The sequence below is a fragment of the Nerophis lumbriciformis genome, linkage group LG02 (assembly GCF_033978685.3).
Source record: "Nerophis lumbriciformis linkage group LG02, RoL_Nlum_v2.1, whole genome shotgun sequence".
Taxonomy (NCBI): Eukaryota; Metazoa; Chordata; class Actinopteri; order Syngnathiformes; family Syngnathidae; genus Nerophis; species Nerophis lumbriciformis.
The window spans coordinates 32,952,314-32,965,000 of record NC_084549.2 but is presented as its reverse complement, the minus strand read 5'-3'; the positions used below and the strand labels follow the sequence as shown (position 1 = coordinate 32,965,000).

The 12,687-nt window shown below is 39.4% G+C and overlaps 1 protein-coding gene across 10 annotated transcripts in view; it reads right to left on the bottom strand.

Annotated features, from left to right (window-relative positions):
- klc1b (kinesin light chain 1b) overlaps positions 1–12,687 on the bottom strand; it is a 47,784-nt gene that overhangs the window by 25,936 nt on the left and 9,161 nt on the right. For 6 of the 10 annotated variants that reach the window (XM_061961119.1, XM_072916041.1, XM_072916038.1 and 3 more), the window contains exons 2-7: positions 6,650–6,920; positions 6,259–6,489; positions 4,488–4,569; positions 4,134–4,362; positions 2,476–2,563; positions 2,009–2,110 (exon numbers count right to left, since the gene is read on the bottom strand). In XM_061961119.1, the coding sequence (XP_061817103.1) occupies positions 2,009–2,110; positions 2,476–2,563; positions 4,134–4,362; positions 4,488–4,569; positions 6,259–6,489; positions 6,650–6,898 (981 nt within the window). In that variant the 5' untranslated portion in view covers positions 6,899–6,920. Of the gene's footprint in view, positions 1–2,008; positions 2,111–2,475; positions 2,564–4,133; positions 4,363–4,487; positions 4,570–6,258; positions 6,490–6,649; positions 6,921–12,542; positions 12,653–12,687 lie in introns of those variants that run through there. The other 4 variants (XM_072916037.1, XM_072916039.1, XM_072916043.1 and 1 more) reach the window with 2 other exon arrangements.

Here is a 12,687-nt window from a genome sequence, read left to right as displayed (position 1 = left end):
TCCCTTTTTTGTATTAGCCTTAAGTAATATTCTAATTTTGTGACACACGGAATTTTGGATTTTCATTTGTTGCCACTTCAAATCATCAAAATTAAATGAAATAAACATTTGAATGCATCAGTCTGTGTGCAATGAATAAATATAATGTACAAGTTACACCTTTTGAATGCAATTACTGAAATAAATCAAGTTTTTCAAAATATTCTAATTTACTGGCTTTTACCTGTATATACATATATCTACATATATATATATATATATATATATATATATACGTATATCTACATATACATATATATATCTACATATACATATATATATATATATATATATATATATATATATATATATATATATATATATATATATATATATATATATATATATACATATATATACACATATAGGGGTTAAATCGCCAAAGATGATTCCCGGGCGCGGCCACCGCTGCTGCTCACTGCTCCCCTCACCTCCCAGGGGGTGATCAAGGGTGATGGGTCAAATGCAGAGAATAGTTTTGCCACACTTTGTGTGTGTGTGTGTGTGTGTGTGTGTGTAGCAATCATTGGTACTTTAATGAGTGAGTGTGTGTGTGTGTGTGTGTGTGTGTGTGTATAAAAGTATTCACAGCCTTTGCTCAATACTTTGTTGATACACCTTTGGCAGCATTTACCACTTCAAGTATGTTTGAATATGATGTCATAAGCTTGGCACACCTATATTTGTGCAGTTTCCCCCATTCCTCTTTGCAGCTGCTCCGAAGCTCCATCCGGTTGAATGGGAAGCAGTGATTTTCATCCAGGATGTCTCTGTGCTTTGCTGCATTCATCTTAGTCTAGTCAGGGAGGTGACCAAGAACCCGAAGGTCACTCCGTCACAGCTGCAGCATTTTTGTGTGGAGAGGAGAACCTTCCAGAAGGTCAACCACCTTTGCAGCAATCCACCAATCAGGCCTGTAAGGTAGAATGGCCAGACGGAAGCCATTTCTTTGTGAAAAGTTCACCAAAATGCACCTGAAAGACTCTCAGATAATGGGAAACAAAATTCTCTGTTCTGATGAGACAAAGATTAAACTCTTTGGTGTGAATGCCCAGTGTCATGCTTGGAGGGACCCAGGCACCGCTGATCACCATTCCTACAGTGAAGCACGGTGGTGGCAGCATCATGTTGTGCGGATGTTTTTCAAAGGCAGGAACTGGGAGACTTGTTAGGATAAAAGGGAAAGATACATGTAGAAAGGTACAGAGATCTTCTGGATGAAAATCAACGCTTCTTATCCAACCTGATGGGAGTTTGAGCAGTGCTGCAAAGAGCAATCCAAACAGAAATGGGCATAACTGCCCAAAGACGAGTGTGACGAGCTTGTGGCATCGTATTCAAAAAGACATGCGGCTGTAATTGCTGCCAAAGGTGCATAAACAAAGTATTGAGCAGAGTCTGTGAATACATGTGTACATGTGATTCCTGATTTTGTTGTTTTCAATAAATTTGCTAAATTATTTAAAAAAATAAAAAACATTTTCACGTTGTCATTATGGGGTAAAATTGAAGAATTTTGAGGGCAAAAAAATATTTATTCCATTTTGGAATAGGGCTGTAACAAAGATTTTGGGGAAAAAGTGAAGCGCTGTAAATACTTTCCGGACGCACTGTATACGAGGAGGCTATAGGCCATTGTTGTGTCATTTTGAATGTATAATGAATGTAAATTGCAGCTGCTGCTGCAATTTAAATTCTGTGAAAAAAGATGTTGAAGCAGTAATGTATAAAGCACACTTGACACTTTGAAACAATTTTACATAAAATAGTGCATTAAAAGTACATGGATACATTTATTTTTTTTACATCTTGGTATCGAATAAGTATCACAAATTGTGGAAATTCATAGGTATCAGTATCTACTACTGAAATTCTGAAATCATAACAACCTTATTTTATTAGAAAAAGTGTTGTCCAAAAGTCAGGCCTTGACAGTAGTACTGTGGTGCAAGCCTGGCATGTGGCCTACCTTCTCTCGGATCTCCAGAGCCCTCTTGCACAGGGGCTCGGCCTCCTTGTACTTCCCTCTCTTTCCATACAAGACAGCCAGGTTGTTCAATGTTGCTGCAACCTGCACAACACATACATATAGAAAAACAGATGGAATTATGGAATTTGACTTGAAAAATCGGGCTACGGAGATGCAGCAAACTTTTAAAACCATTTTGGATCTTTTGTAAAAATACTGTTTCAGATTTATCATGGAGATGGGGAAACAAGAATTGCAATGGGTGATGAGAGTGGTATAAATGTGTTCATAAAATAAGTAATTACAACTCTAAATTTTTTTTTTACTGGTTAGTAGTTAATGAACTAGCGTTGCAAGGTCTTGCATAATCTATGGCTACAATCAATCATGAAACTATACCAAAAGACTAATCTGCTTTACAGATAACATATTAGGAGGTATGGTTGCCATGACAATAGGATTCCTACAGCAGGGTGGTCTTTCCCCAGCGTTTTCTCCCGAATGGACAGAGCATCGTTGAGAAGGTGGGCTGCTTCTTTGTATTTGTTCTGATCCCTGCATGTACAAAAATGTGTTGACAATATGGAGTTCCTTAAAACAAAGGCTAACATTAAAACAAGTAAATGTAAAGGACGGCAGTATATATAGTCACGATCAAAAGTTTACATACACTTGTAAAGAACATAATGTCATGGTTGTCTTGAGTTTCCAATACTTTCTACAAGTCTTATTTTTTTGTGATAGAGTGATTGGAGCACATACTTGTTTGTCACAAAAAACATTCATGAAGTTTGGTTCTTTTATTATTATTATGGGTCTACTGAAAATGTGACCAAATCTGCTGGGTCAAAATTATGCATACAACAATGTTAATATTTGGTTACATGTCCCTTGGCAAGTTTCACTGCAATAAGGCGCTTTTGGTAGCCATCCACAAGCTTCTGGTTGAATTTTTGACCACTCCTCTTGACAAAATTGGTGCAGTTCAGCCAAATTTGTTGGTTTTCTTCAGCATTGTCCACATGTTTATTAAGTCAGGACTTTGGGAAGGCCATTCTAAAACCTTAATTCTAGCCTGATTTAGCCATTCCTTTACCACTTTTGATGTGTGTTTGGGGTCATTGTCCTGTTGAAACACCCAACTGCGCCCAAGACCCAACCTCCGGGCTGATGATTTTAGGTTGTCCTGAAGAATTTGGAGGTAATCCTCCTTTTTCATTGTCCCATTTAAAGCACCAGTTCCATTGGCAGCAAAACAGGCCCAGAGCATAATACTACCACCACCATGCTTGACGCTAGGAAGGGTGTTCCTGGGATTAAAGGCCTCACCTTTTCTCTTCCAAACAAATTGCTGGGTATTGTGGCCAAACAGCTCAATTTTCTTTTCATCTGACATCACATGGACAAAGATAAGACCTTCTGGAGGAAAGTTCTGTGGTCAGATGAAACAAAAATTGAGCTGTTTGGCCACAATACCCAGCAATATGTTTGGAGGAGAAAAGGTAAAGCCTTTAATCCCAGGAACACCATCCCTACCATCAAGGATGGTGGTGGTAGTATTATGCTCTGGGCCTGTTTTGCTGCCAATGGAACTGGTGCTCTACAGAGAGGAAATGGGACAATGAAAAAGGAGGATTACCTCCAAATTCTTCAGGACAACCTAAAATCATCAGCCCGAAGATTGGGTCTTGGGCACAGACGGGTGTTCTAACAGGACAATGACCTCAAACACAAGTCAAAAGTGGTAAAGGAATGGCTAAATCAGGCTACAATTAAGGTTTTACAATGGCCTTCCCAAAGTCCTGACTTAAATGTGTGGACAATGCTGAAAAAACAAGTCCATGTCAGAAAACCAACAAATTTAGCTGAACTGCACCAATTTTGTCAAGAGAAGTGGTCAAAAATTCAACCAAAAGCTTGCCAGAAGCTTGTGGATGGCTACCAAAAGCGCCTCGAACCAAACTTCATGAATGTTTTTTTGTGACCAACAAATATGTGTCCAATCACTCTATCACAAAAAAATAAGAGTTGTAGAAAGTATTGTAAACTCAAGACAGCCATGACATTATGTTCTTTACAAGTGTATGTAAACTTTTGATCGCGACTGTATGTACTCAATTCTGACCTGTAAACTAAGGCCAAGATGTTGAGCATGGTAGCCACATCAGGGTGGTCATGTCCAGAGGTTTTCTCCAGGTCCTCCAAAGCTTGCTTGCAGAGAGGCACAGCTACCTCATACCTGCCCTGAGAAGCATACTGGATTACCAGGTTGTGCAGTGTTCTCAGGCGAGCCGGGATCTCGTAGCCTCCCTGCTGGGCCGCAGCCACAGCTGCGCTGTTGTGTTGATGCTGCACTAGTGGGTATGAATGCAACATAAGCATGAGGGAGCGGTCAACTAGTGAAACAGACCAATTATAATTTGGTTTGTATAATGGTAAAATGGGTTTATCTGTTTAACAACATAATTAAGTGCCTTACTTCCTTGGCCATGCTCCTCCTCATCATTAGGGAAAAGATCGTCAAGAGAGTCCTTTGGTGTTTCTTTATCTTTTTCATCCTGCTTTGAGAAGAAAACAAAAACACCTTTTCTTTAAAAACATTTTGAGAAAGGTAAAATCCAGCCATTTAAAAAATAAGATACAAAACAACAATAGTGAACTTATGACAGCCAAGCAATGATTTAGTATTTCCCACTACAGTGTGGGGCAGCGTAGCTCAGATGGTAGAGCGGCCGACCAGAAACTTGAGGGTTCTAGGTTCGAATCCAGCTGTTACCATCCTAGTCACTGCCATTGTGTCGTTGGGCAGGACACTTAACCCACCTTTCTCCCAGTGTAGGTAGCATAAATGTAGATAATGTGTTTCTGAATATAATCACTAATTTTACAAACACAGGATATGATGTTAATACCTAAAATGCAATGGACTCTACTTGAGCCCAGCTTGTGCCTGACCGCATGCTGAATATAGATAGTCACTAGGGAAAAAGCGCTATATAAATATAGTTAATTTCACTTCATAGTAGTACCTCAATATACGAGCTCAAATGGTTCTCTTAACTCAAAACACTGGAATCTAAAATCAACGTCTTCTTTACTCACTCTCTTCCTTACGATGGCTGGAAAACAAAATGATGTCCATATCCAACTATAAACAAATGCTAGTTAGTATGACCGCATGTTTTCGGCAGGTCTTACGAGGTTCACTGTAGCAATTGCTATGCCTATGGACGTAATGCTTGTACCTAAAATGTTTGCTTACAACTTAAAGATATTATCATTTTTATTTTACATTTTAAAATACTTCCTTGTGGTCTACATAACATGTAATGGTGGTTATTTTGTCAAAATGTTGCATATATTATGTTTTACAGACCATCTTCAAACCGCTTCCTAACCGTTTCTTCAGAATGCGCCATTTTGTGGGGTGTCTTATTACGTGCCTCCACTTCGATTGCATCTTCACCCCATCAGCTATGTTGTAGTTTTTAGAGCGTTTATATTGTGTCTAATGACAGATATACTGTAAGTTAGAACTATACTCTACTTTATACTAGAAATGGCAACAGCGGGGGATGCATGTGCATGTATGAGCCAGTCTGTCCTCAACATGAAGATCGAGAAAAAGAAGCCGCTTATGGATTACAGCGTCAGACTACAAAGGCGGACTCGTGCAAAGCTCTTCGGGTAAAAATTTAACATATATGTAGATATTCGCTGACTTCACGAATAGGAAAAACATTTTAAAACAATCGGGCAAATACCAAACCACACATTTGGAGGAAGTATGAAGCAAGGCAAGATTGTTATATAAATATCTCCGCCATGCTTTCATTTCAAATTTTCGGGACTTATGCAGATCCCAAATACACAAAAAGTACCAATAATTAAGAAAAGTTGTTGTTTCATGATAGGTCTCCTCCAAAGCTTAACAATCAGCTGAGAGACAGCTTTTATCGAAAAACACTTTAAATGTATTTTGCCATTAATATTAATAATGATACAGTCATTTTAATATTAATTTCATCACGTCACATATCATGTAAACCATCTTTATTTTGAGCATGGACTATTTGTCAATAATAAACTGAGGGCTTTATTTGGAATAAACAAAATGGCAGCAAATGGTATGGATTTTTTAAAAAGCTATCCATATTCTCCCTTGGATAGAAAAGCTCTTTCAAAATGTGTGAATTTTGAAGTATACTCTTCAACACATAAACATCAGTTTAAAAGTATTTGGTACTTACAGTAGGAGAGGCTTCCTCATCATATTTCTTGAGCTGGTTCATGAACTCCAGATGTTTCTTCTCTTCCTCAAGCTGGGCGACGTTCTGCTCGCTCTTTTGCAGCTTCTGTTGGGTGTTAGCCAACTCGTCCCGCAGCCACTGGTTTTCCTGGCAAAGCCTTCTCACCTGTGCACGCAGCTTCTGCTTCTCGGACTCCACTGCATTCAGATGATTGGAGAGGGCCATCATTACCTAAGACGAAGATGGCATTGAAAAAACAACAGTACACTGGTAAGAGAAGATTGTGAATAAATGTGAGAATGCAGAGGAAGCCAAACTACAAGGACAGTCGCAAGAGATTGGAAGGTTAAAACACACAACACTAAATAATGAATTATTCACCCGATATTACCTGTGCTTCACCAAGTCCAAGCTCAATCATCTCCACTGACTTGCGCAGGAGGTTGGACTTCTCATGCACCAAGTTGGCTTCTTCGTCCTTTTTCAGGCACTTGATTGTCTCCAGGAGACTGTGGAGGATGGAGTTGTGCTCATTCTTCAGAGCCTCTAGACCCTGGATTACCAATTTGGTGTTGGAAATGATCTCTTCTTGGGAGAGCTTCTCGAGCTTCTCTTCCCGTGGATACACCATGGTGGACATCTTTGTTAGAGCTCAGGGAAACCTGTAGAGATTGTTGTAGAAAGTGCAAAAATGTATTACACTATTGATAACAACAATACAAAAAGAAACTAGTGATTCACTCCATTATTGTCTGACAATGAAAAGCCCTGCCCTATATTGAGGCAACCTGAGCATGTGATCACGTGACAGCCAAGGAGAGTGATATAAGCTTGTGTGTTATTACGTTTACATTACATTATTACAATACGACTTACAGTGTCTGTTTTCACCAAGAAAGAAAAATTAACAAACAAAAAACATTTAAAAAAAAACATTTAACAAAAAGGAAGTTATGAAAATTGTTGCTTGATGGAATTTTATGGCACACAAAAGCCATTTTGCGCTGTCGTTTTCAATTTTAATTTTATGTGTGAAAACTGCTCTGTGGCTCTCCTTTAGTGCCAGGTCAAGTATTAAACTTGCGGAGTACCGGTACTTTCAAAGATGATGACACCATTCAAGGGTGTTACCAGCAAATGACCACTCTTTGGTGAGTGACAACATATTATTTTCTCAGTCCAATGACTCATTCAGCCACATCACTTATAAGCAACAAGCACAAAGTAGCCCTGCAGGTATAGCAGGGATCAGAACAGCGGGTGTATGCAGTAGTTTATCATCAGTGTGGATAAACAGAGGGGGATGAAAGCAGCCAAGAGCCAGCTGCTAAAAAAATATATACTACGCCATAAAAAGGGCCACTCCCAGTTCGGATACTTCTGGCTCAAAGCAGTTTTCGGTTAACTTGTTTTTGGTGTACGACAATGTCACAAGTATAACAGCACAGATTGCAGCACACTTTAAAGCACAAACTTCACTGCCTTAAAATATAATATTACACTAGCAAACCCAGTACGGCCACTCAAACTGGGAGTGTTCTTACCATGTACTATATGGTCATCTATTTGGGTTCAGTGGTCATAACCAAAATAAGCAGCCTTCCACAGCCTTCATAAAATGACATGTACATAAGTCATGTTTAATTATGCAGATCAAATGATGAGGTCATACAACCGTCACCACATATAGTTATGTCGGAAACATTGCAGTTTATAATTAAAACATGGTTAAATGCCTACTGAAACCCACTACTACCGACCACGCAGTCTAATAGTTTATATATCAATGATGAAATCTTAACATTGCAACACATGCCAATACGGCCGGGTTAGCTTACTAAAGTGCAATTTTAAATTTTGCGCGAAATATCCTGCTGAAAACGTCTCGGTATGATGACGTCAGCGCGTGACGTCACGGATTGTAGCGGACATTTTGGGACAGCATGGTGGCCAACTATTAGGTCGTGTGTTTTCATCGCAAAATTCCACAGTATTCTGGACATCTGTGTTGGTGAATCTTTTGCAATTTGTTCAATGAACAATGGAGACAGCAAAGAAGAAAGCTGTAGGTGGGAAGCGGTGTATTTCGGCAGGTGTTGTGCTGGATAACGCATCCCCGCCGTAGAATGCACCCCCTGACTGTTTTGCCGGATAACACAGCCGGTGTTTCATTGTTTACATTCCCGAAAGATGACAGTCAAGCTTTACCATTGGCCTGTGGAGAACTGGGACAACAGAGACTCTTACCAGGAGGACTTTGAGTTGGATACGCAGACATGGTACCGTGAGTACGCATGCAGCTGTGGCTTCCAAACATTTGATCACTTGCCCGTACGTGCGTGCCGCTATGTGCATGTCACGTACGTAACTTTGGGGACTTTGGGGAAATATATGTGCTGTATGAACTTTGGGGAGGTGAACGGTACTTTGGGCTGTGGGATTGAGTGTGTTGTGCAGGTGTTTGAGTTGTATTGGCGGGTTATATGGACGGGAGGGGGGAGGTGTTTGTTATGCGGTATTAATTTGTGGCATATTAAATATAAGCCTGGTTGTGTTGTGGCTAATAGAGTATGTATATGTCTTGTGTTTATTTACTGTATTAGTCATTCCCAGCTGAATATCAGGTCCCACCCGCCTCTCACAGCATCTTCCCTATCTGAATCGCTCCCCACTGCCCTCTAGTCCTTCACTCTCACTTTCCTCATCCACAAATCTTTCATCCTCGCTCAAATTAATGGGGAAATCGTCACTTTCTCGGTCCGAATCGCTCTCGCTGCTGGTGGCCATAATTGTAAACAATGTGCAGATGTGAAGAGCTCCACAACCTGTGACGTCTCGCTACTCGTCTGCTACTTCCGGTACAGGCAAGGCTTTTTTATCAGCGACCAAAAGTTGCAAAATTTATCGTCGATGTTCTCTACTAAATCCTTTCAGCAAAAATATGGCAATATCACAAAATGATCAAGTATGACACATAGAATGGACCTGCTATCCCCGTTTAAATAAGAAAATCGCATTTCAGCAGGCCTTTAAAAAACCCTCCCTCAAACTGGATGAAATCTTACCGTGAGGGTAGAGAACAGGTGGTCGAGGTAAACGGATCACTGTCCTCTCCCCTCAAGGTGAGCTGTGGTGTCCCACAGGGGAGCATTCTTGGACCATTGTTATTCTTGATTTGCATTAACGACATGAAATCAGCATGTAACAGCAATTTGTTCCTGTTCGCGGACGATTCTGCGATTCTGGCCTTGGACAGGGATAAATTGAAGGTTGAAAGCGCACTCAGCACCGAACTAAGTAATCTCTGTCTCTGGCTTTCCGATAGACTGTCACTACACCTGGGTAAAACAGAGTCCATCCTATTCGGGTCCAAGCACAACCTAGGTAAATCCCCGGGCTTTACGATTAAAGCAGGGGATACCATAATCACCAGCAAAAACAAGGTAATTTACCAAGGTTGTATATCGGACAACACTCTCTCGGGTGAAAAAATGGCATTAAAAGCAATCACCAAGATCAATAATAAAACTCAATTTTTGGGCAGGATTTCTGCGTTTATCAACAGGGATACACTTAAGACCCTTGCCGGTGCCCTCATGCAGTGTCGTTTTGACTACACCTGCACCTCATGGTTCAACAGTATCCCCAAACCACTAAAAATGAAACTGCAAACTTCCCAAAACAAGCTGGTGAGACTACTGCTCAACCTCCCATACAGCACTCACCTAACTTCAGCCCACTTTACCAAATTGGGATGGCTTAGAGTTGAGGAAAGAGTACACCAAATTGCAATGTGCTTGTATTCAAAATACTCAGAGAAACTGTCGCCAAATACCTGTCGAACTATTTCACCAGAGTTAAGTGATGCTCACAGGTACTACACGAGAAGGAGTTCCTCAGACCTCGTCCCCCCCAAATTCAAGACTCTCATGGGAAAAAATGCATTCTACTATTTTGCCACCACACAGTGGAATGCACTACCAACAGACCTTAAAATTCGAACTTCGCTATTAAATTTTAAAACTGCCATAAAATCATGGCTCAGCTCAACCTCTACCTGATCTGAACCAAAATTGATCCCCAGCAACTCTTCGAAGCATCAAACAGGTTTATATGTGGTTATAGTGTATATATATTTTCTCATTCTGTTTTGCACACTCTTGGAGTCAACATGTGCATAGTCATGTACATAGTGTATATACCCCCCTCCCCCCATTTTTTGTATATACTGTTTTTCAAATCACCTGACATGTATACTGTATATATGTACATAATTTATCAATTTTTTTTAACGTAATTTTTTATATACATGTTACAGGTTATATATATTTTATCATTGAATGTATCAAATGTGATGAATATTTAATGGACCACAATGGAAACAAGCCTTTTGGCTTTTTGTGCCATTCATTTGCCTTTTTAAAGCATTACATGGAGTAAATTCTTTAAGATGACAATAAACTTCTCAAACAATCAATCAAACCTGGCTAGCGTTAGACAAAGTTGAGTCTAAAACATAGGTCTTTTATAGAATAAATTGAAGTATGACTATCGAAGACAATACATATCCACCTGACATATCAAATACAAACAGAACTGTCAATGTCTCTCGAAATCATGAAGTTCAGCATCACTTATTAGTAGGGATGTCCGATAACATCGGACTGCCGATATTATCTGCCGATATTATCTGCCGATATTATCGGCCGATAAATGCTTTAAAATGTAATATCGGAAGTTATCGGTATCGGTTTCAAAATTATCGGTATCGGTTTCAAAAAGTTAAGTTTATGACTTATTAAAACGCTGCTGTGTACATGGACGTAGGAAGAAGTACACAGCACCAATAAACCTTGAAGGCACTGCCTTTGCGTGCCGGCCCAGTCACATAATATATACCGCTTTTGACACACACACAAGTGAATGCAAAGCATACTTGATCAACAGCCATACAGGTCACACTGAGGGTGGCCGTATAAACAACTTTAACACTGTTACAAATATGCGCCACACTGTGAACCCACACCAAACAAGAATGACAAACAGATTTTGGGAGAACATCCGCACCGTAACACAACAGAACAAATACTCAGAACCCCTTGCAGCACTAACTCTTCCGGGACGCTACAATATACACCCCCCCAACCTCAACCTCCTAATGCTCTCTCAGGGAGCGCATGTCCCAAATTCCAAGCTGCTGTTTTGAGGCATGTTAAAAAAAAATGCACTTTGTGACTTCAATAATAAATATGGCAATGCCATGTTGGGATTTTTTTCCATAACTTGAGTTGATTTATTTTGGAAAACCTTGTTACATTGTTTGATGCATCCAGCGGGGCATCACAACAAAATTAGGCATAATAATGTGTTAATTCCACGACTGTATGTATCGGTATCGGTTGATATCGGTATCGGTAATTAAGAGTTGGACAATATCGGAATATCGGATATCGGCAAAAAAGCCATTATCGGACATCTCTACTTATTAGTCTTATTAGTGCTATAAATCGTAGGACTTTTTTTTTTTATTTCTCTATGCTTTAATAAAACAATATTGAAAAATCTAAATGTCCTGAAAAGGTTAAAGTTTTCCATAGATCAAAGACATACCACTGGGCCAGCTAGATTATGTGTTGGCTGACAAAGTTGAACAAAACTGTCATACTGGTCCAATACAACTCTGCTTTAATACAACAATATGCAACTGAATAAAGAGCTTGCATTATAAGACATCTGAAGTCATATTTTCCAATCTATTTAAGAGGAGATAAATTCCATAAAACCTACTGTTTTAATCTTTGACCTTGTTTCCACTGAAATAAAAAAGCATTTATGAAGTGAAAGTTCATCCATAAAAACACTTCTTAGACTGAAATGGCTCACGGTGCTTTTAGAAGTAAATCCACAATACAGTAGCATATTTGACATTGAGATATTTTCCAACTAAGCACTCTACAGATTAACAAGTATTAACATTCCCACATATTTAAAAGTTAACATCTGACATGGACACTACATTGCACGTTACCAAATGCTTGACCTCCTTGCTCCAGCACATGTGACATTGCAATTATGTTATACTATCATCGCAAACCATCAGGGCAGGATTGCAAGTGTGTGGATATAATACACACCAATATACATTACAACAGTTAAGGAAAAAAATCAAGCCACAATCTCTTAAAATTCACTGGGTCTAAACCTCTATACTGATAGCACAAAACTGTTTAAGAAGGAAGCTCTAATATTACAATATTGCAACTATATACAACTAGAACACTAACCTGTTTCAGTTGCAGACCAGAGCTTTAAAAGTTTGGCATGGAGAATAGCTGACGAAATAATGACTTGACTTCCAGCAATGGAACAATGCACACACTGGGACTGCGCTAATCCAAAGCGATGCTTCTAGAAACGAAAAATTAATAT